Source organism: Takifugu flavidus, chromosome 8 (assembly GCF_003711565.1).
Source record: "Takifugu flavidus isolate HTHZ2018 chromosome 8, ASM371156v2, whole genome shotgun sequence".
NCBI lineage: Eukaryota > Metazoa > Chordata > Actinopteri > Tetraodontiformes > Tetraodontidae > Takifugu > Takifugu flavidus.
In genome coordinates this window covers 8,813,616-8,836,847 of record NC_079527.1, presented here as the reverse complement: position 1 = coordinate 8,836,847, position 23,232 = coordinate 8,813,616, and the positions used below count along the sequence as shown (strand labels likewise).

Sequence of the window (23,232 nt, the reverse complement as noted above, 5' to 3'; positions counted from 1 at the left end):
CAGCTTCCATCCGTCCAATCACAATGTGCGATGGTGAAACGTTCCGTTCAGCCATGTTGTGGTTTTGAATGAGGAAGAAGCGGGAGATACTATTCTTCAACGAGTTTATATGCAATTTAAAGTAACATCGCGGTCATTTAGTGGGGCTAGGCTGTGACTGAAAATGAAAAGTTTTTTTCGAACGCGTTAATTGCGACCTGTCTCTTTTCTGTCAGAATTTAAAGTCACTTCAATTAATTAGCCTTGTAGCTAACTGCCTTAGCTAGCAAGGTACTTAACGCAGCACTGGCAAGGTAACTGGCTAATTTGGAGCTAAAGAAGTAGCGGTTTTCCTTTTTCCGTTGGGAAGTGAACTGATATTTGTTATGAGCGTCTGTCTTTAGAATAGCGCTGTTGAGTCTGCCGTGGCTGTATTGACAGGTGGAGCACAAGCAGCGTTCCAGTTTATTTACAAACCGCAACGCTGTTTCTGAAACTTTTGAGCCATGTTCAATAAGATTTACGAATTGATCGAAACAAGCGTCACCAATCTCCGCAATGATGTTCCAGCTGCTGCGCACACGGAGGAGAGAGGGTCGCTGATCAGGAGGAAACGACCGATCGAAAGGTGAACGCCGCTGCGATGGTGTTAAAACACCAATCGAAACTTGCCTTTGACATCACATTATGTCACTAAAGTTAAATTCCCGTAAAAATGTTGTGATTGTTTGTGTGTTTTGTTTAATAAGTTTGGAAGATGGGGGTGACGGGGATCAGGACGGTTTGACGGTCAAGAAATCTCGAATGGGTAAAGATTTAATTTTCTATTTAATATTCAAATCCTGCGTGTGCACGATGTCACTTGAGTTTGACTAACTTTGGCTGTGTGTTTAGGAGATATCATTGGCTCGGTTAAGACGGCAGCAGAAGGGCTGAAGAATCGCAGCTCCAATGTGGCTGCATGGGTGAAGAATACCATGAGCCCGACATTAAAAACCATGTTACCCGCCTCCCCTGGTCCCCCACACGGGGAGTCTCAGCCCTCCACCTCAGCAGCTGCCTTGGGGAGAAGACCTGTATGAAGGGTTTTCAGTTCGCACTGTAATTATTCTCAACTGCGTTTTTAGATTTATATTAACCCATCATCATGTGTTTGGCTTAAGAGTTTCCACAGGAACTCTCTGGATGGATCTTTTGCTGCTCCTTTCACCCCGTTGACATGGAAAACATTCAAATCAGGTGTGTGTTGTTTGCAATAGATTGATTACCAAAATAAAACCTCAGTTTGATAGCTTTCTGCATGAAGGTTTCTCTGGAGATGTTTTGGAATCCCAAACACATGTTGATAAAATCCTCTCTTCCCATAACTAGAATGCTTGCATAATGAGAAGTCAGTGATGGGATCAAAAGCCTACAGGCAACACGTGTGCATGAGTCAAACACACCGTGAGGTGCCCAAAACGAATGGCCATCCAGTCAGCTTGCCTACATCTGTCACCCCTGAGCTACACCCAAAGCCAAGGCCACCATTGGGCTGTTCTTTGAACCTCAGATCACATACAACACTGCGGTGAGTGAATTATGATCGATGTTCCCCATCATTTTTTAATACATTGTAGTTAAAGTCTATATGTAATACCGTCTCTGCATTTTTAGTAGTGGCATTGCAAACAGCTCCTGCACCAGCAAGTGTGAGAAGACGTTTCCCATTAAAGCAATGCAGAGTCCAACACACGGCGCCTCATCTGGCCACCTCCACACGAGCAGGCATCACAGCACCGCACAGGAGGTTGGATATCAGAACAAAAAGAAAGCGTTTCCACTAAAGCAGTTGTCATTTTTGTTGACTTTGCCTGGTTTCTGTCATCTTTGCGCAGTCGGTTCGTGAAGAGGAGAAAGAGATGTACAGGCAGCTCCTGGCCATTGTCTCTTGTGGTCAGTCCTCTTTCCTTCGCAATGGCAACTCGCAAACCATCGTGAGGTCACACAGACATTTGTAAGTATACAAATGATTTTGTGGATAAAAGAGGTGTTTGTGAAGGTAGTGGTGTTGAATATATATCACCACTTGTAGTGAAGACTGACTACTTCTGCAACACAAGTTATTATCATTAGTTTAGATGAATGTTTCTTAAAACTTCGCTAATGCTCTCCGTCACATTAACGGTGCTGTGATTGACTCCTCAGCACCAGCTTTCTGACCACCAGCCATAGACTGCTGCAGTCCTCCTCCCCTGCCGCTTCAGCCGCAGGAGAAACATCTGAGGCGCCGAGCAGCCCCGCCAGCCCAAGGGACATGTCGAGTCAGAACTCCAGCAACCTCCCCAGTCCACTACCAGCCTACTCCAGGTCAGGGAGACAGATGTGGTCCCTGGATACTGACCTCAGTCCCACCAGGACATCTCCACTTACCTCAGCTCCCTCTCCATCTGCTCTGCAGGACACCTCCTCTGAGAACACACAATCATCACGTAAGTCTTTGACTTAAGGGCTAATGAAGTGCTGCGGCACGCACGAAACCTCAGCTGAAACATGGAATCTCTTGTTTTGCAGCTAATGATGGTGACTCTGTAATTATTGTAAACGTGCAAAAGGGCGAAAAGCAAGAAAGCTCAAAGTAAGTGATCGTGCCTGAGATCCTTGCCCCTCATGATGTTTAACACAGATACACTGCAGTACATTAGCGTTTCATGTCAGATAAACAAAGGCGTAATAGACCATGCATAATGTTCTCCTCTTCCCCTTTCCAGTCTGTCGTTTTTCTGCCCTGAGATATGGATCAAAGACATGTAAGCAAATGTTATTTCCATTATATGATTTGTTGCATGTTTAGTGATGCAAATTTTTTCATAAGGGACTATATTTTTTGGTCACTGTAGGACAAGTATTTATGACTGTCGGGCAAGAGAGAGACGGAGGCGGATAGAGGAGCAGAAGGACCGGGCTGATCGCCTGCGCAGACAGGTGAGGCTCGCTGACAGAAGCCTTTTTAGCAAACTCTTGTCACTTTGCTTATTTGCTCGTTGTTTTGGCTGCGTTGTAGCGCCTTTCAGAAGAGGGTCAACACGGCCCAGATGTGGAGGTCCGTGTCCGAGTTCCTTTAGAGAAAGAGGTTCCTTTAGCTCGAGTCAGAGAAGAGCCAAAGGTTTTGGAGGAGACACCAGAATTTCCTGATCTCACAGAGGTGAGGTCGTAGATCAACTCTTGTTTTCGGGTACAAATTTTCAGCTTTGAGAAATTGAATTTGTCTCTTTTCACGAAGGAAATGGAGACGGAAGTAAACAGAGCACTAAAAGGTGGCAACTGCCACGAGGTGCTGACTGAAGGCTTTGGTCTCAGTCTAACGCGCAAAGATCTGCAGACCCTCAGCAATCTCAACTGGCTCAACGATGAAGTGAGTACACATTGCTTTCTAGAGGGTTTTCCATGTTTAATTATTCTATTGGGGATTTCATCACTTTAGAGTGGAGCTGTTTCAGGTAATGTGTTTTCCTATCCAATCCATTGAAAATCATCATCTTGTTTCAGGTGATCAACTTTTACATGAATCTGCTTGTGGAGCGTAGCCAGAAGCCCAACCTTCCATCGGTTAATGTGTTCAACACGTTTTTCTATCCCAAGCTGCGAAAGAGTGGTTACTGCGCTGTACGCCGCTGGACCAAGAAAATGGACATCTTTTCTAAAGACATCCTGTTGGTTCCCGTTCACCTGGGCGTGCACTGGTGCCTCTCTGTAAGTGCGCCGTCACTCTGAGCGTTAGCTACACGATTCCACGGGGCTCTACGTGCTGCTAGTGTTTTTCCACAAATATTAGATATTTAAGTGTTTAAATATCATTTTATTGTGTTTTTCAGGTGGTGGATTTCCGCAAAAAGTCCATCATGTACTACGATTCCATGGGAGGGAAAAACGATGAGGCATGCAGAGCCTTGTTGTAAGTTTAAACTTTTACTTTTGTATTTTGGGCATTTGGACTTAATTAGTTATATTTGTAATCATGAGAAGAGACATTCAGGGTGAATTATAGTGACATGTTTTGCATTTTTCCAGGGAATACCTGAAAGAGGAAAGCAAGGACAAGAAGGGCAAAGAGATTGATACCTCAGGATGGGTTCTGCACAGCAAAGAGCGCCATGTAAGTCACCACAGGAAGATAGTAGGGGGAACACGGGTCAAATATTAGCCTTTTCCTGGACATTCACAAGAAAAATATCCTGTCTGACAAGCAAAACTGGGGAGGAACAGCAGCTGTTTGAATTTTTGCAATGTCACATGACGACCAGCAGAGGGCACACTATCTTTAGTTTCTACTGCAGATACCCACGATGGTTCACAGCTGGAATTAACGTGAAGTTGTTCAGCAGAACAGACGATTATCACAAATTCTATCCTGTTGTGAAGAGCGAAGCCACTCCTGAACCCTGATATCTGTTGTATGCAGTATTTGTCTCGGTGACATTTGCCTTATTCCTCTTCAGGAAATCCCACAACAGATGAATGGTAGCGACTGTGGAATGTTTACGTGCAAATATGCAGAATACATCACCAAAGAAAAGCCAATCAAATTTACACAGGTAACTCAGCCTCATCAATTGAAACTGGTGCTGTTTCATAATTCTGGTCAGAAATTAACCATATTTGACTGAATTTGTCCCGTTCAGAGACACATGCCGTATTTCAGAAAAAGGATGGTTTGGGAGCTGGTGAACCGAAAGCTATTGTGATGTCAGTGGAATGGACAGTTGGGAAGCAGGACCCTTTCCTAAAACAGGCCTATTCTGGGACTTTCACACAGCCCATCAGACTAGGAAGCAGCTATTCCCCTTATCGTTTACACAGATCTTTGGTACTCTTCTCTACAAACCTGCGCACGAAGGTGGGATTTTGTTCACCTTCTACATTTCACCTGGAAAAAGGATTTATTTTTGCAGTTTGTCTAATTAAACTACACAGTCTTCAACTATGACAATGCCTCAGAGTATGATTCACATTGAAAGTGACATTTTTTCTTGCATGTAATTGCAGGATGAGGTTTAAAAATGTCTCCAAAAATCTGCAGGGTAAAGCTTTGCTATTTTGTTACAACACAAACGTGTTTGGAGAAAGATTGTATCTTAAAGTCTGTTGTGTATTATACAGCTTCAATTTGACAGCAACTATTAGCCATAATTTTAAAATTTGTACATAATTAAAACTCTACAGCCTCTTGAAAGGTGTAATGTACAGTATTTTTTTGTATTCTTTGTATCAAGTTTCCATTTTTTAATGTGTTGTGACTTTATATTTCCTCAGTCAGCTGGATTTCATATAAAACTTGCATTTAAACAATGTGAACACTGTTCTCATATGTTTTGTGTATTAAAACCCACACAAATGTATGAAAAGGTTTTATTTTAAAAAAAAAGTTGATAATGAAAGTCAGAAGGTTGACAGCCGTGGGGTTTTCTATCTAGGCGAGGAACAGAATGATGGCACGGACAGACAGACAGACAGACGGAGCACAGTTCTGCATATAAAGGAGACCGCGGCCAGCTAGCAAACCCATGTGTGACGTGACCTTCAGCTTAAAGAGTTAGCAGCAACAGTTTCTGGACTCGGCCACCGTTCAGTTGTTGCACATTTTCAACACAAAACAACCTTTTTTTTTTTCTTTTTTTGTTTCTGTTTCTTTGTTAGATTTAAGTTCAGAGTAGCTTGAGCGCCCGGAAAACAAATCCCTTCCAGCGAAATAAGGCATTTCTGTGAAGTGGAGCTATTTCAACAAGACTGAAAGGAGTGAGAGGAAAAGAATCCAGAATAAAACACAGTTCAGAGAACCCAGAGTGGACTAAAGTTAGTGGATGAGTGTGACTGATGTAAAACACACACCAGTGGCTGTTGATTTTCTTTGACATTTTCTACACTAAAAAAACACATTTTGGTATTAACGTTCCCTTTTAATGCAACAAGTTTCCTAATAAATGATGAATCGATATTTAAGAAGAAATCTCATTATTTTGTACTAGTAGAGCTTAAAACCCACATCGGGTGGAACAGGAAGTCATATATAGGCGATCTTCTGTTAAATCTCTGAAATCTGTAATAATGCATTTGTTAGGACAATAAATTAATTGCATAGCTCTTCAGACCGCGGTTGTGTTTTCCAAATATCGGACGGAAGATTTAAAACAAAAAACAGGAAGTAGACACAGAACCAGCTGTGAACAGCCATGAGACTCTGGTATTGCCCATGACCCTCTGTACACAATCTGAATGTACGTTTTTCTAGCAGGATGAGGTAAGTCGAGGTTTTGACTATATTTCTCCAACGTTCTGTAACCTGGCACAGGTGATGAATCCATGATGAGGATGTTCACGGAAATAACTTTAAAAGAAGAAAAACACATTAAAGCATCTTGTGACACAAGACTAAGATGTACACAAACATAAAAATCAGCATTTAAAAAAAGCTGAAAACGTCTATTTCTCACTATCTGAGGCACGCGACACTATCAAAAATAAAATCAAAACTTTGTTTTTGAAAAATAAGACAAATCTGGAGAGTAAAAAAAAAACAACGGAAAAAAATGTTTAAATAAACATTAAAAAAGGGGTGAAAAAAAGGGGCCGTGGCTGCCGCTAAATCGCCTCGTGGAGCTCTGATGCAGCTGATCTCCACCTCTAACAAAAAAAATCAAAAACACCATTAAAAGCAACTCTCGCCTCACAAAAAAAGGATTCAGCTTCCCCCTTTATAAAAGAGACACGAGAAAGAAAAGAGAAACCACGGCCGTGCGGCCATGTGTTTGGTAGGAAGAACAGCTGAAGCGGAGAGGAAGTTAAAAAGGAGGGAAAATTAATTTAACATCTCTTATTTACAGGCAGCTGTATGGAAGATCCCTGTTGAGGTGGAGCAGCAGTGGACCGAAAACGTGAACTTTCCGTTAACAATCTCAGGAATGCTGCTTTAGAGATCGCTTTAAGGTCTCTAAACTGCGTCTTCCTTCTCCTCTGATTGTCTGCAGCTTTGGGGAGATTGTTGGAACTGAAGTGACAAAAAAAACAAACCCAAACAAACCATAAAAAAACGTGCCAGGGAAGGATTGACACCTGATAAACTGCTACGTCAACAGAAGCTAATCCACGTTAGCACCAGTGAGCTTGATAAAGGACTTCTTCTTTTCAGCTATGTCCATTTAAATAACCTGCACCGATGAAATCAAAGTTGGACCAATGAAGCAAGAAACACACAACGAGGAATTATGTACAAAAAGGCAGGTTCGAACTGAGGCGACGTCAGGATATCTTACAAAAAAAAGAGGAGACATTGTGTTGTAATGTCCGTTTCCTGGTTCAGCTCCCCAGTGTGCTGTAAAGGAATAAGAAGCAAAGATATTTGTAGAGTGTGACTGCTCCGCTCTTCCGTCCCGCCCTCCTGAAGTGAAAGACTTTCCATGGAAGTGAGTTTGTAGAAAACATCTGTCCGTTCTGCGTAACAGTCCGTCGTCCTCCGCGGCGTCGCCCCTGGGCCCCCTGAGCGAGGAAGATCTGGCGCGGAGGTGGCGAGAGTGGCCGACCAGAGACGGGGGCCGCGTGGCCTCGCCGGGCGGTGGGGACGTGCGCGCGTGCAGAGGCGAACCCCAGGAGCTGTCACCCACCTCGGACCACTCTTCATTTGTTATGCTGGTAGGAGTAGGCTGTGTGTTCTGTGGGCGTCTCTATGGCAACGGACTGTTGGACGGCACTTTCCTGGAAGCGCAGTAGCGAATATTAAGACTGTTGGCAGTTCTTATACATTACAGCGGGAGAGAAAGGAGACCATTACCTCAACTGAGATGTTGGTGGCAGGCACTTGGGTGTACTGGGGGATGTAGGTCCCCTGCATAGACGTGTTTGCAGGCATGTACTGCAGCAGGAAGACAACAGAGGAAAAAGTTCTTCAAGGAACTATTTAAGTGCAGAACGCGCATCGAGAGCCAATCATGGAGGGTGTTCTACTGACTGTTCCGCTGCTGCCTATCGAGAGGTGGTTGAGCTGCTGAGTCAGGGGCCCCATCATCGAGGTGGGGTGAATGGACATGCTGTGGTCCATCCCTGATGTCAGGACCGCTCCCTAGAACAGAGAGGAGTGAGGACGGCGGAGGGATACGGAGAGGAAGGCTTCACAAAGATACTCACTGTGGGCGGCATGATGTACGACTGGTGATGCAACCACGACGGGTTGTGTACCTGTGGGAGAAACAGCACCACTCGTGAGGAGATCACAACCAGCTCTTCCTAAAAGCGCCGTTGTCCTGGAGCTGAAGCCTTGCTTAGCCCGGGAATAACACAGAAAAACATTCCCAAACCCAGTTCCCAGCAGGCCGCTGGTGTTTACTTCTGAACCAGTACGCCTTGGACGTCTCGTTTGTTACGTCGCCCTTAGATTCGAGGAGCATCCCAAAACTTTTGGACTGGAAAAGAACTCACTTGGTAGGCCGACACAGGGGAATGCATGTAAGGAGCGAGGGAAGTCGGCCCAATTATCCGGTTGGTGGCAATGCTATAAGGAGAGGAGTAGAACCTGCAGGGGAAAACCACTGGTGGTTATGGAGTAGACACACACACACACACACACACACACACACACACACACACACACAACAGTACTGACCCATTCTGTAAGGCTGTGGTGGGATCATACGTGAGAGTCATTCCTCCCTGGAGATAGGAAGGCAAAGGCTTGTTTCATTTCTGGAGCTGATTGTTGTTCTGCTTCATCAGTGCAGCACAGACAGAACCCACTCACCGTCTCCCCGTCTCTGGTCCAGGCCCGCCCGTTCTGCAGGTACTTTCCTTGGCTCTGGCGCTTCTTCTGGCCTCCGTCAGCAAATTTGCATAGCAAAGGCTCAGGTGGTACTGGATCACAAACAGCTTATTTTTAAGGGCACATTAACGTGGCACTTTGTTGTGGGTGGAAAGGAACCGGAAATAGAACTCTCACCAGGGATTCCAGGCGGCATTTTGATATACTTTCCATTGAAGTGTTGGATGATGGCTTCACATTTCTCTGTCGACTCCATCCTGAGTGGTAGAAGAGTAATTATTACCATCAATTAAGAACAAATTAACAGCGGTGAATTAATTTACATCTCATAAACGAATTAACAGCAACAAGTTACATGTCGACTTATACATTTTATACATCTACTGGCCACCAGGGGGCAAACTCACAATCACACGGACAGACAGACAGACAGACGGACAGACAGACAGACCTGGCAAAGCCCACTCCTCGGCTAGTCCCGTTTGCATCACGCAGGATGCGGGTGGAGATGGCCTGGCTGAAGGGCTTCAACATGTTCTCCAGCTCCTGCTCATCCATGGACAGAGGCAGGTTGGAGATGTACAGGTTGGTGGGGTCCTGCTCCTGTTGCTGAATCCAACACAGGGGAAGGATCAGAGAATGAGGTCCCAGAGCAGACACCTTTATGCATACACCCCGAGCTACACCCACCATATAAAATAATGATTGTACCTGAAACATGGTGGGGCGCTCCAGTACAACAGAGAAAAACAAACGGCAGAACGAGAGTTCAATCTCACTATCTCGGAGACCAGAGAACTTATATTAACACACAAAGTGAAAATGATTAAAACAGCGGTTTTTATAAAGGTCACAAACGTCACTGAAATATAAAAAGCAGAAAAAGGCTGAAATGTCTTGAGGGGACAGCAGGACAGAGCACCGACAACTCTAGAGAGACTCCGTGTTCACAGCTCATCAAGCTGCAGTTTAACACGGCATCAGCTATTCAGGGGACTCGTCTTTACCTGCAGCTGATGGGGGACTGGTTAATGAGTTCACCTTCATTAGCGGGTGAAGCCCAGGAGGAAGACACCACTTCCAGACCCGCGATACCACAGAGTGATAATTTGCAGTGGATGATGAAAAGTCATTATGTGCTCTCTGGACGGAGACGTTTGGAGATGATATAAAGGACGCACCACACTATCTGCTCTCCACAAGGCAAACATTATCCTCCTGTTTCCCGGATCACGGCAATAATGCAATATGTCACTATTATTCACGCTGCTTTGCTCGTGTAATCCTGACCTTGAATGCAGCACCAGACCAGCTCAGGGTATTCGCATAAATTGGCTTAAAAAAAGAAATAAATAGGTAGAAAGATTTTTGAGACTCATTTGATGCCCTTTAAGCAGCATATTTAGTCCCACTCAAAGGAATTTTCTGACTAACAACATGTAAGAGATATCTAATCTGCATCACCTTATAACCGTCATGCATATTCATCATTCCAGCGCAGATGTGATTAAAATCCTGTAAATGCGGCGTGAATTAATTTCCATCCGATGAATAATGCATGTGCAACCGCGACCTGTGCTGAAGGTGATTTCCCCTCCTCCCCCTCCTCCACCGCAGCCACGATACAGGGGGAGTAGAGGAGACAAGCGGGCTCCTACTGCGAGTGAGTCACACCGAGGGAAGGCGAGCGCCAGCCGCGGCGGATCGGGGGCGAAGTAGCGGCTGAAAGCACGTTATTCTGTGAGCAGAGAGCTGTTTGAACGTCGGTGATCCAGCTTTAGGGGAGATCAGCTTTCCTGTGGCGGTGCCACCGTGCGCGTGTGCGTGCCGTAATCCAGTTGAGCCGAGGCCGGTGCAGGGAATGCGCGTGTTTTTGGGCGTGCGTGCTTGTGTGTGTTGACAGGGCGGATGGTTGGGCACAGCGCCCTGCTGACTGGGGAGCTGCTCAGACACTGAGTCAGATGCCACCAGGGAGAACAGGCAGCGCCTTTGTGCGGAGAGCCTGGAGAGCAGGCCCAGGGACACGCTCCCTCATCGCCATCGCCACGATGAAACACAACACACACTCACACGTTAGGGCATCCTTGGTTTCTTGTTTGCGCATATTCTACGGTGCAATAAAAGCCATCAACACACACCCACAAGCAGTGCACTGGTGGAGGCTACACCGAAGGTTACAGGACAGGATATATGCACACATGCACATTTACTGGATTTACTTTTATATGAGAATTCAATTTAATTTCAACAGAACTGATCTGAGGCCCTTTTGGAAGGGATGAATGCACCAAATACTGATGGCTGATCTGGAAGTTCTTACCTTGGCCATCTGAGCCTGGACTCCACCTGACTTCAGCGCCGTCACCGCCTTCTGAGCTGAGGTGGGACTGTCAAAGTCCACAAAGCCGTAGCCTGTGGAGCGGAAGGGCAAAAGAGTTAGGAAAATAAAACAGCTTGAGCGAGAACAGAATTAGCATCTGATTTCTTAATGGAAAGCCTTAATGGGTGAGCTGCAGTCCTGTGTATGATGACACAACCGCTGGGATAAAGCGCCACTTTAATAAAAGCCACAAACCTGAAACACTTCTCTATAAGGAGCCCTATTTCTCTATAACTCTGAAATAATTTCCCAGCCCATCACCACGGCAACAGAGCCTGAATTACATCACTTTGTATCTGTCTAAAAAACGATTGCCTTTATTAAAGTGACAAATAAACATCCATCCATCATTAATACGGCTCCCTGGTGGCCTCACCTTTGCACTTGTTGGTCGTCTTGTCCAGGATGGCCTTGGTGGAAACGATCTTCCCATACCTGGAAAAACAGCAGCACTCTGGATCATGCCGGCGCTGTGTACAGATAATATCTACCTGTTTACACTCAATATTTGCACTGAAACAGGAGGCCTGCTGATGCTGCTGCCGCTGCTGCTGCACAACGGGCCAATTCAAATTCACACAGCAGAGCCCGTGCATGGAGGAGAATCCTGCTGTCTGATAATGGAGAAGGGGAAAGCTATGGGACACAGGTTAAATAAAACAAGAGAAGCCCCTTGAGTGCGTATGAGAAAGGACCATGGATTTCCTTTAATGGATTCATTCCATGATGTCAACGGGGAACAGGCACCCGACACGTCGCGGCAATATGGTGAAAAGTTTGAACAAACACACATCTGTGCCCACTTTGAACCATGTAATCAAGAGAAAGCGGCCATATGCATCCCTGCTGATGCAGAGGACGGCAATTGGCTCAGAGAAACGCTGGTGTGGGGCAGGGCGTCTATCAGTTCCCATCTCTGCAGGCATGTGCATGCAGTGTAATCTGATATGCGTCTCTTTGGCCGGCCTGTCCAATGTTGGCTCTCAGCCATACTCTCGTTCAGCTAACGAGAGCCTCCCAGGGCAGCGCTGGGTCTTATTGCCCCTCTAACCGCCGCCACACCGACCAAGGTTCCTCTGCGTTGGAGGGGCCTATTTTATTCTCAGTTTGACACCATGTCAACCAGGAGAGCGCCTTAAAAAAAGGCATGAAACGCATTCAGACTTTGTAAATATTAATGCCGTCGCTTTGCAATCCGGCCATTATTGTTTAACTTGTGAGCTGTTGCATTATGCATCTGTCTTCTTCAATAGCATTATTATTTCATGGCGTTTCTCTGATTCGGAGCTGTTGGATGCAAAACGACTGAGCTGGATGGATGCGTTAGTGCCCTCTTTCTGCACTCTCATCTGCGGCATTACTTCAGGACGGCTGCAGTCCCACCAGTCGGGCCCTTGACTTCACAACCGATGGCGAAGCAGCAAGTTCACTGCACTCCGCTGGCTCCACAGTTCACTTCATCGCAGGCAGGACTTGGTGATGCGGAGCTGGAAGAGGGGCCCGGGACGCAGCCATGTGTGAGAGAACACAGCAGAGTCCGGCCCAATATCCGTCCATGAGAGGGACTGGAGGGCGTGAACCGGAGCGGGAGCCAGGCAGCCGGCAACACGACTGCAGGGGCCGGGAATGGAGGAGAAGCCATCACTCGCTCCTCTCTTCCGTCGCTCGCGGCACACACTGCGGGTGAGGGTGAGGGTGGGGGTTGGGTGTGCGTGTGTGTATGAGTGTGCGTGTTTGATTTGGCAAATCCTGCATGATGCGGCGCAAAACATTTACAATTCAAACTTGGGCGAAACTGGATAAGCAGTCTGGCCTCCTCTTTCTTTCCTGGCGTTTCCTGCGGCGTGACGCGATCTTTCCTCTCGGTGACCCTAACAGGATCTGATAAGCACCAAAACCCATTCGGTGATTTTATCTCCTGCGCAAAAGCAGAAATTTGAGAACCCCCCCCCCCCCCCCCCTCCCGACTCCCCTGCAAAACACCACCTGACACACAAACCCTGAACTCCACTCGCTCCTCCCCTCTGATTCTCTCCATCCAGCCCTTTTACACCCCCCCTCTCCAAGCCATTGCCCTTGTTTGTCTTTCCCTTTCCCCTGGGCTTGCCATTTCCTGTAGGGTTGGGCGGCCTCATGTGAGCCATATCTTCCAGACAGCTGTAAAATAACAGGCCAGGCTCCCTCACTCTCCCTCGTTTCAGCTCGCTTTTTACTCTGGTTCTCTGTAGCAGGCTCCAGAATTCAATTAAATGAAACCAGAGCATTCGTTTCAGCCATTCTTCTACTGATGGCTTAACAAACAGAGATGGATTGGATGCTGCTGTTGCATAAAAGGCTTGAATGATGAGCGCTGATGAGCGGCAGCGGGATGGTATTTATAGTGCAGAATACGTATTTGAATCCGGATAGTGCGTCTCACTTAGGATAAAATGCGAGATCACAGCAAGGAGGACAAAAAAGACATTTGAGCTACCAGTCAATGGAGGACAAAGCACAGAATTACACAAGGGAGGGAGCTAACCGTGGATGATAGCTGTTGAAAAAAGCCGTGCATGTCTGGGCCGAACTAAAATCCTTAGATATGTGTCCAGATTGCTGCCGCTTTTTCCACTAAATAAGTCGCCTTTGTGTTTTAGCCAGGTAGGTGTGCACACAGACAGACCAAATCTGTGCTGGAGGCCTCCATGGGGAGGCTGTTTTAGGGCTCAGGCGGACCGAGGTTGGTCGGGTGTATACGTTGGAGTGACTTACGGTTGACAGAGTTTGACCAGATCCTGGTCTGTGGTCCCCGGGTGGAGGCCACGGATGTAGAGGTTGGTCTTGCTCAGCTGCTCTCCGCCACCGCTGCCGTTGCTGATGGAGGTAGTGATGGGGTTGGTGCTGCTGCCGCTGCTGCTGCTGCTGCTGTTGTTCGGGCTTGGTGGAGCCATGTGATGGTTGGAGGGCGACACATACGTCTGCTGCACAACAGGTTGAAGACATGATCAGATGGAAAATCGTGCAAGGATCACTGTAAAGTGTCCATTTTTACTGCATCCCCTGCTTTCTTCTACAATACTTAACATTTTGCAAAACCTCCAGCAAAAAAAGCACTTTAAAATCACACACTAAGGACCACCTCCTCATCTCCTATCATCCTTCTCTCTGTAAGACATTTGACAATAAAATACTTAAAATGTACACAAGGGACACATTTAACCAGTTTGTACAGTAAAGTTATGCACAGTAAACTTATGTCTCTTGTTTCGCTCCATTTCACAAAGAAAACGTCGCCCCCACAACACAATCCACACGTGACTTTTCCGAGACTAGATTGTTCAAAGCGTCGTTTTAACAACCTGCTGTTTTTACATACAGAGCGGGGAAGCGGGATCCAATCGCAAACGGTCCCAGGAGACACGCATGGAGACACGTTAAACAAGGTGCAAACTGCCCCTAACTGCTTTATAAATTTAAAAACGTACATAAAACCAGAGCCTTCCTCTGACTGCAGCCACACTCTGAACACAACCATCGTCTCTCTCCTCCATGCAGGTATTTGAAGATCATGCTAGCAGATATGCATTAAGCTGGACCAAGACTGGATCCTTTGATTTATTTTCAGCCAAAGTCTCAGAGTTCATGAGGCGTTCAGGATTTTTCTTCAAAAACTGCACAAAGTCAAACTTGGCACCAGAGTCCAACATAGTTGAATTCAGAGTACAAAGCCCAAGTGGTTCTGCAGAACAACTACATCACACTGATGATGAAGCGTCACCTTTCTATTGTAAAATGTGGGCGTGGGGACATGGTTTGACCAAGTCCCCTTTCTCTCATTGACCATCTTCGGCCTGTTTTCTATTGGTCTTTCATTACTTCATCCTGTGCCAGTGGCAAGATGAAAGACTTTTCTAATGAACATTCAGTTTCTCGGATTATCTCTTGAAGCTGTGCATGCTGCTCACACACACACACACACACACACACACACACACACACACACACACACACACACAACATCCTTCCCTGCATTCTGCTGGGATCAAAAGTTGCTGTTGCTGATTTTTTTCAATAAGGAGACAGCTCAGCTGTCCTTATCATCAGCGCTCTTTCTTCTATTAAAAAAAGGAGCCATTTATTTAGGAGGAGGCAACAGTTTTGATGAGTTCCCAGGTAGACACGACCTTCAGACAGCAGCAACAGTTCCGCTAGTACCTTTTTGGAATAATAAGCATTCCTTACAAACGTCATGGTCCACTTACAAAGGTCAATACAAGTCGATATATGGTAATACAGGTCAGTCTTTGTCTTATAATCGGAATAAAAGAGAGATTTCTAATAAAGACAGGGACCGTGGGGGCCAAAATCAACTGCCAGGTGGTGTTTCCTCTTCTGCTGCAGTAGGAACCGTTTGATTAGTTTATGTCAAAGCGCCTGCTCCCCCCCCACAACCCCCAAACAATGGGATGGCTTGTTGAACACCACAAGGTCAGTCCTGGAGCACTGGCTTATTAACTGGGAGGGAGTTGCCAGAACAGTGCCGGAATCTGGCTAATTGTTTGTTTTTTCTCTGAATCTGCTCTTGAAGCAAAGATTTTTTTTTAAAACGAGGACTTAGACGTCTGTCGAGAAAAGATGACGACGCACCATGTTTAAAAACCCACAAGTTAAACAATACAAAACCGACCCGCGTTCAGCGAGCCACATCTGGACCGGATGATTAGCGACTCAGCAGCACATTTCTTATGAGAATTCTGGAGAAAATAGCATAATGTCAGAAATCAGTAGACCTTCTGAGGGAGGTGACTAACCCAGCCCTGCTACATTTAGGCCAAATTGCAGCATTTCTTTTATGTTTGTCTCTAAAAGAATGCCCAAACAGATGAAGTCTCACTCGTGGAATCAAAAGCCATGAATGAGCATATGAATATGGTTGTGCTCATTTCCCAGCTGCCTTTTTCCGCCTCAAACGGTCTCCAAAGGAAGGATTCTCCAGTCGGCTCACTCTCAGGCTGAGGAAATCACCAAACCCATTCATCTGGGTCTTCTCCTCTAATCTCTCTCCATTCTTTGGCATCAATGGAGCGCTGTTTGTTTTTCGATAATCGCGGCCTCTTCCTCAGCGAAGGCGTCTCGCATGGCCTATCAGGAGGGATGCACCTGCGGAGGCCCGGGGAGATCGGATCTGACGGCAGACCGAGGCGGGCCAGCGAAGCCTGTCTAATTGGGATCTGAGCTTGTTAGCGGAAGGCGCTAATCCCCGTCATGTGCTCCCAAGTCAGAAGGTAGCGTCTCAGTTTTTACCCACCAAACACATCCGCACCTCCTCGCCCATCTGCCCCGGCGCCAACTCCGGTAGTAGTAGTGACAAATGTGCTGATGTAAACGTGTGCAAATCTCCTTTAGAAAGGAAGGTCAGACCAAGCGTGAGAGGAAGTTCAAATGAGCAACTTTCTGCTTCTTATTCTCTGAGAGGGAAGCATCTTTAAAAGGACCACCATGTTCCCTCTAATGGTCATCTCCTGAGATTCCCAACATTCCGCCGCAGCGCATACATGTGTGTTTCCCGACTGGAAGCAGGGGCAGATGTTTTACGTTTAAGATTAGAGTACAAGCTGTCACCGTTAAATTGGACATTCCTGGAGGGATCCCAGTTCAGTGGGAGGGAGCCTTCCTGACAAGACACAATAAAACTTGATGTATGTCAGGAATCCTTCCTGTGCACATGGACGCTTACCCGGGTAGGGTAAAAAAAAAAAAAGAAAACACTGGAAATGAGACAATTATTCACAGTTCATAACATATCCATCTTATCCTGGCCATGAACAATTGACCTTTCAATGTCAGCCATGAAATAAGAGGTAAACACAACTCCGCCTGCTGAATTAAAGAGCTCTTTTCTTTACCGAGCGTATAACCGACATTCACTGCCTCACTGCTCCTCCTAGAAACACCTGTGGTGAATTTACAGTTTTAGGGGAAAAGCTTCCCACCATATTGTCATAACTGGACACACACACTTCCTGCAGTTGGTTCTCTCATTTAATTACCATCTTTGCATTTCGCAGCCCTTTTTAAAAATTATTTTCAAAATAAAATACATCATCGCACCAGCAAAATGCTTTTTAACAAATGAGGTGTAAGAGAGGAAAAATCCCATATTTTGGTGTCCTACCTGACCCTCTAGACAGCCTTTCAAAGTGGAAAAAATCATAATTTTACAGCCAGACTCGCTTTAAACTGTATTTCTGCCGCTGCGGGCAGAAAAATAAACAGCCGGCTGTGGGAAGAGCCAAGAAAACTGCTGAAACGAATGTCCTCTAGCTAAAAAGGTGAATTGGCTTCTTCTCCTCGGTCGATCCTGTTTCAGCGAAGCACCAAGAAAATCTCAGCAGACGCTTTTTTAAAAGAAGTCATGTTTCAGTGAGTCTCCCAGCACCGAGAGAGAGAAACATGCTTATGACTGGTGATTCACCGGGAATGGGGAATGCTCAGGATGGTTTCTCCATGTGAAACTGAGACAAGAAATCAAGGTATGCGCAACACACAGGGGAGGGGGGGAGGGGAGGGGAGGGGAGGGGAGGGTGGGAAGGAGTTAATCGAAAGCAGAGGAAAGGGAGGAAATCTCTTAATCCTTTCTTTTCTCCGCCCTTTTTCCCGTAGTAAAAGACACAGACCAGGGGTTAGCGCTGGCTTTACAAGTCCTGTCTCTGTGTGTGACTTTGGCGCTAACAAAGCGAGACGCTCAGCAAAACGTGGCTGCGCGTCTCCTTTCAGGGAAAACGGTCGTATCTTGCAGAACACCCCCCTCTGAAGTGTCCACATTGTCTGAATTTGGGGATTCCAGGAATTCCAAGGCATTAATCTGAACAATCTGTATTCCTGCCAGCCATGAGGCAGCAAAGGGGTGATTCCAGCTTTCCTCAAACATCATCAGAGATATGCTGAGACGGGGACGCCGCTGTCACAGTCCAGCTGCAACAGATCTGGGTTCAACACCCTGAGGAACTGGCAGATCTTCAACATGACATTTTTAGGACTTCACAAAGGTCACTTGAATTATATCCTGCAAAATGAGCAGACAAGTGGTTTTTTGGGGGAGGGGGGGTGGATGTCATGTCCCAGAGTCATTCGCACCAACAAATCAGAGGACACCAAACCTGTTTCTTTTGCCTTCACTGATGGCCCAACATATTCAACTTTCCTCTTTGACCATGCAGAGCGTCAATCATCAGCGGTGGGGTTAAAGGGGTGGGGCAAGTCGCGACGCGTAAAAGACGCGAAAAGAACTTCACTAACGCGTTCAAATCAAAGAGTACCTTTTAAACACAAAAGCACGGCTCACGCAAGCCACACAAGCTGTTCTTTAAGGTCATTTCCCTGCTACGTTTGGCTTGCTCTGTCTCCTCCGAGCATCTCATTAGTAATCCACGGCGACTGTGTGCAGCCTGCGCACGGCGACCGTAAAATGAGGAGAAAAAAGAAGAAAGGAAACTGAAGTAGTAACCCACAAACGTAGAAACCGCCCCGTGTTAGTTTTAATGCCGGCATAACACGGGGGAGAGCCCGAAACAGGCATTAAAAGAGCAGTTCTAGAGTTTAAACGTCGCCTGGGGTCCACTTTTCAAGGACACTGCAGCTTAAACAGCCGAGCAGCATTAAACTGAGGCGGCGGAGCTCGAACAAACAGCCGCATTGAAACGTTCCTTCTAAGGGAGAGAGAGTAAGAAGTGGGCTTCGGTAGCGGTACTCACCCTCTTGCTGTTTTTGCCGGTGTAGCCGTTGTGTTGGTTGATTCCGGTCCTTGGCACGGAGAGCAGCATTTTTACGCGGAGCCGTGTCCGGGGGAGCGGAGAGAGCGGAGCGGAGCGCAGAGCCGAGGCAGTCAGCTGACGTCAGCCGCGAGGGGGCCCGATCTGCCCAGAGCTGGAACACTGGCTCATCTGACTTCATCTCACAGTCCTCCATCCGTCACAACCCCACCGGTGCCCTGACTAATCAGCTGCTCCAAGGGTCACCATCACCAAAAGAAAAAGATTGCAAACTGGAGTCCCACGCAGCAAAGAAGAGTTTGGCCGGTTGCCACAGCAGGTTTTCCCTTCGTGCCCTCTGTGACCTTTTGGTCCGTGTGAGGTCAGATTTACTCACAGATGAACCTTACATTCAGGAAAAGCTACATACATGATGGACCGACTCTCCCTCTTTAGTTGGAAGTAGATCTGGATGAATGCAAAGAAAACAACGAACGATAAAATAGATTTGTTGAATGTTCTCATTAACTAGTGAATTAACTTAAGTTTGCAAATACTCAACTTTGCATCCTATATCACAGTCAAAACTGCATCAATATCATCTTAAAGGTCAGCAGAGGACAGAAAAATACTCATTTGGTGCATACGTTGAAGAACAATAATGAGCCATATACCTAGAAAATGACATTGAGGTCATGGAACTGGTCAAACTGGGATTTGATACTGCTGAGGCTGGGAGCTGCATTTAAATGCTGCTGGGATCAAATCTTGTCCTTCAAATTTCTGCCAGTGACTCATTTGTGATGAATTTGGACAGCTGTCGTCATCTGAATCAAAATGTGCATCAACAAGAGTTGCTGGGGAACTAAATCCCCCCGACACGTTCGCTTTTTCTTGCGTGTCCAGACTGATGAGGCCCCGAGTGAAGAACACATACGCAGACGTTCACTCGGCCGAATACGCCGTGTTCTTTAATACGGCTGCTATTTGCATAGAACAACAGCAGCTGCAAATTTCAGCTGGACGGGCACACTGTGTGTGTGTGTGTGTGTGTGTGTGTGTGTGTGTGTGTGTGTGTGTGTGTGTGTGTGTGTGTGTGTGTGTGATTGTGGAGGGATTTCACTCTGATTTCATCACATGTGGTCAGATGGTCACAGAGAGCTGAATTCACAACACACTTGCGTGCGAACACACACACACACACACACACACACACACACACACACACACACACACACTTACGAAGTCCAAAAAGTGATGCGGCGATGCCATTTGCATAATAACACACTTCTTCTGCACCCTGCCAGTATTCTGGTGAGACGGATATTGACGCTTTTCCGACTGGAACGTTTTCAAACCACAATTAGGTCACTCGGCGCAGCCCCCCGTTTCAACAATCTATGCAATGTTATGATGTGTATGCGCACGCGCATGCGTGCATGTGTGTGTGTGCGTGTATGTGCTCAGCCAGATGGGCTGTGAGTTGTGCAGAGCTCAAGGACAGTTTGGGGAGTGACTCAGTAAGCAAAATGGCTCAGCCAGACAGGAACACACGCGCACACACACACACACACTCACGATTCACCAGTGACGGGAATGTGGGGGCCTTCTGGGAACCGCCTTCAGACTGAGTTTCCTCTACCAAAGAAACTCATCTTTCATTCAATTTTCTTGTTTTACACAAAACAACCGACCGAATCTGAATGATGGCTTGTAAACACAGTCACAGCGACCCCAGAACAACTTCAGCTAAGTCCTGACAAAATTTGGAACTGATTTAAAGGTTTCGTTACTACAGATCATGGATACAAGCAGAAAAAGGCGTTTAAAATCAGAGTGGACACATTTAAATAGCACATATTCAAGCTGTGAACTCGATTATTACGGATCAAACCTCACTTCACTTTTAACAGCAAAAGTTCACATCCATTTTTTCCAAATGCGGTTTTTTGAACTGAACTGGTTTGATTTTTAACTAAGATTAGATCCCCAATCTTCCTTGAAACATTAATCCACACAAGCAGCAGAGTTCCTAAAGAAAACAAACTACAATATTACTTTGGGTTTTTGTTTTTTTTTTAGGAATTATGCTGCTTTAGCGGATGAGGGGTGCATTTGGAGACGATGCAGGTGTTGTTTTATCCAGAAGGTTAATATCAAATAACAGCTGCGTGGTCTCCAAATGCACCCCTGAGAAAATGTCCTGCTTTTGGACTGGGAGTGTGATTGTTATTGGACTGTATGGGGCTGGTTGCACATGAGTTGTATGTGTGTGGGTGTGTGTATGTGTGTGGGGGGTGTTGCATGTTGGGGGGCCGTGAGTGCATGCTCTGCATTCCTCAGGTATTGTCAGCATAGCCTGCTCCATAATCACCTCTCTGTGGAACGCGCACCCAGCTAAATAGCAAACTGAAGGGGAACAAGCAAATGCCAGAGACGGATAAACTGAGCTGGAATATCAGCTGGTCATTTCTACAAAGACTATTGGGGGGGTTGCAAAGGTGCAGGCAGGGCGTTTCTGATTAACTGCAGCGACACATCCATCTCGCTATGTGACATTCAGAACCAGAACCATCCATCTTCCGTCAAGGACCCCTGGGCTGACTGGGTAATGACATTAGCCAAGCAGACCTTGACATGTGAACCCAGCATCGGGCTGCAGAGGGTAGACGCTCTCCCCAGCCACCTTTATTCTTTCATTGCTTCCCTCAGATGTCATCGGCTTCATCAATAACGCTGCCGTCACAGGTTCCCTCTGTCTGGGAAACTCTCCTCTCCTTCCTGCACCCTGCTTCATCTCCTTGGCTGGCTCCCTCAAAAACTGAGGGATTGTGTGCAGATGTGCCTGGAGAGAGGCCAGCCCCTCTGCCCTGGGAGAACATGTGGTCTGGGAGTGTTTACGCTGGCGCTCTTTCAACCTGTCTCCCACACAGCAAGCTGGCGTCTGACTCTGCTCGATGACAATGCTCCACCGTGCTCCCACTGGAGGGGCTTTCTGAGGTTGGGGTGACACCGGCAATCATGTTGACACACCTGGAGAGTTGGTGGTGTGAATAAACACACTCTCTTGACATAAACTCCATTTAAACACTGGGAAGCAAAGTTTGACTGATTGAAAGAAAAGAAACTCAAAAGCACAGTTTCTTATGGATACAGTCTGGATGCGTTCCATAGAATTAGAAGCCTAAATTCAGTAGAGACATGTTTTTGGATAGATTCTTAGCATACTTCACATTCCCGTCCCCCCCTTCCTCCTTGATTCAGACTCTGAGCAAAACTCTGCATGCAAAAAAGAGACCTGACATGGACGAATAGTCTTAACACCAGTGGCACCAGTGTGAAATACACACTGGCTGTTTTTACTACCCGTGATTGAATGCATGTGGGAGAGGGAGGCATGCTCCACACAAAGAGTAATTTATGAGCATTTTAGTCTCTGAATGTCTGTCTGTGGTGGAGGCGAAGCTGTCTGAACCAAATGACTCCCAGATCAAAGCATTCTTAGAGGATGTTCCTTGTAAAATTTTACCGTTTTTTCTTTTATTATTTTTGCCGCGCGTTAAAATGCAGTGTGGATGTGTAGTGCCCCCTGCAGGCGAGTAACAGTAATGGAGATGTTCATTCATAAATGTTGACGTCTTTGAAGAATATTTTACGGTGATTGTTCGGTATTTTCCTTCAGGAGCGCCCCCCTTCAGCATTCGGAGTAAGATTTAGTCCTTATTAAAACAGCCAATTTTATTTCTGTTAATGTCAAATAGTGCAAATAATGGCCGTAGAAAGCACAGAATAGGTTATAAAGTAAATTCGTATTACAATTCGTATTTTGGATTATTGCAGAAAATCTCCAGCCTTTTATTTGTCTGTTGTTGATCGATCGAACTGTTGAAGTGAATCATATTTGTACGTTTTCCTACATCATTTCTGCTAAAGTGTACGAAGTTTCAAGCATATTTGCCTTGTTAACAACTTTAGGAAGAAATCAAACAAAAATATCCAAAGCGTTTGTCTTAATTTAATGGCCACGAGGGGGCGCCGTTTACAGTGAAATTGAGAGGGTCGGGACGTCACAGGATTTTCCCCTTCAACCTATTTTTGTAATCATTTGTGGAAATAATGTGCAAACATGACGTTAGATAAGATGGCAAGTTCAAAGAATAAAATATTTTCAGGGACTTGGATGAATTGACTTATCAAGAATATTTAGATTCTTTAAATGACGAGGCACATTTCGTCACCTTTCAAAAATTCCCCCCCACCACACACACACACAGACACCTAAATCTGCCTCCTATGATGCTGCCCACTTCATGCAAAAATCTCTTGAAAAACTTTTTAAAATCCGATTATTTTAAGAG

At 46.1% G+C, this 23,232-nt stretch overlaps 2 protein-coding genes across 7 annotated transcripts; one reads left to right on the top strand and one right to left on the bottom strand.

The window, feature by feature from the left end:
* Positions 1 to 38: 38 nt before the first annotated feature.
* Positions 39 to 4,948, top strand: senp1 (SUMO specific peptidase 1). The gene is made up of 18 exons (XM_057040495.1): positions 39 to 607; positions 729 to 787; positions 874 to 1,055; positions 1,143 to 1,218; positions 1,351 to 1,549; positions 1,636 to 1,768; positions 1,857 to 1,975; positions 2,167 to 2,450; positions 2,533 to 2,596; positions 2,730 to 2,768; positions 2,859 to 2,943; positions 3,023 to 3,163; positions 3,242 to 3,373; positions 3,508 to 3,711; positions 3,834 to 3,913; positions 4,030 to 4,114; positions 4,458 to 4,553; positions 4,641 to 4,948. Exons 1-18 carry the CDS (start codon positions 486 to 488, stop codon positions 4,701 to 4,703), a joined length of 2,163 nt encoding a protein of 720 aa, XP_056896475.1. The 5' UTR covers positions 39 to 485; the 3' UTR covers positions 4,704 to 4,948.
* A 405-nt stretch (positions 4,949 to 5,353) lies between these two features.
* Positions 5,354 to 19,316, bottom strand: LOC130529858 (RNA-binding motif, single-stranded-interacting protein 2-like). 6 transcript variants are annotated; one of them, XM_057040497.1, is made up of 14 exons: positions 18,878 to 19,316; positions 13,896 to 14,101; positions 11,521 to 11,579; positions 11,085 to 11,176; positions 9,476 to 9,562; positions 9,216 to 9,373; positions 8,942 to 9,021; positions 8,747 to 8,856; positions 8,612 to 8,658; positions 8,428 to 8,521; positions 8,137 to 8,187; positions 7,961 to 8,071; positions 7,784 to 7,864; positions 5,354 to 7,707 (listed from the first exon to the last, which is right to left on the bottom strand). In XM_057040497.1, exons 1-14 carry the CDS (start codon positions 18,944 to 18,946, stop codon positions 7,630 to 7,632), a joined length of 1,323 nt encoding a protein of 440 aa, XP_056896477.1. In that variant the 5' UTR covers positions 18,947 to 19,316; the 3' UTR covers positions 5,354 to 7,629. The 6 variants fall into 6 exon arrangements, with proteins under 6 accessions (XP_056896477.1, XP_056896476.1, XP_056896480.1 ...); XM_057040496.1 differs by having other exon boundaries at positions 13,896 to 14,104; positions 18,878 to 19,315; XM_057040500.1 differs by having other exon boundaries at positions 9,476 to 9,493; positions 13,896 to 14,104; positions 18,878 to 19,313.
* Positions 19,317 to 23,232: the final 3,916 nt, after the last annotated feature.

What these genes read in the sequence shown, in the direction of transcription:
- senp1 (XM_057040495.1), top strand. Translation starts at nt 486, where the DNA reads ATGTTCAATAAGATTTACGAATTGATCGAAACAAGCGTCACCAATCTC. An exon ending in AGATCACATACAACACTGCG is followed by an intron (nt 1,550 to 1,635) that starts GTGAGTGAATTA and finishes CTGCATTTTTAG; the next exon opens with TAGTGGCATTGCAAACAGCT. An exon ending in AGCCAATCAAATTTACACAG is followed by an intron (nt 4,554 to 4,640) that starts GTAACTCAGCCT and finishes TGTCCCGTTCAG; the next exon opens with AGACACATGCCGTATTTCAG.
- LOC130529858 (XM_057040496.1), bottom strand. Translation starts at nt 18,946, where the DNA reads ATGCTGCTCTCCGTGCCAAGGACCGGAATCAACCAACACAACGGCTAC. An exon ending in CGAGGAGTGGGCTTTGCCAG is followed by an intron (nt 9,022 to 9,215) that starts GTCTGTCTGTCT and finishes TCTACCACTCAG; the next exon opens with GATGGAGTCGACAGAGAAAT. An exon ending in CCCCTGTGTCGGCCTACCAA is followed by an intron (nt 8,188 to 8,427) that starts GTGAGTTCTTTT and finishes TTTCTCCCACAG; the next exon opens with GTACACAACCCGTCGTGGTT.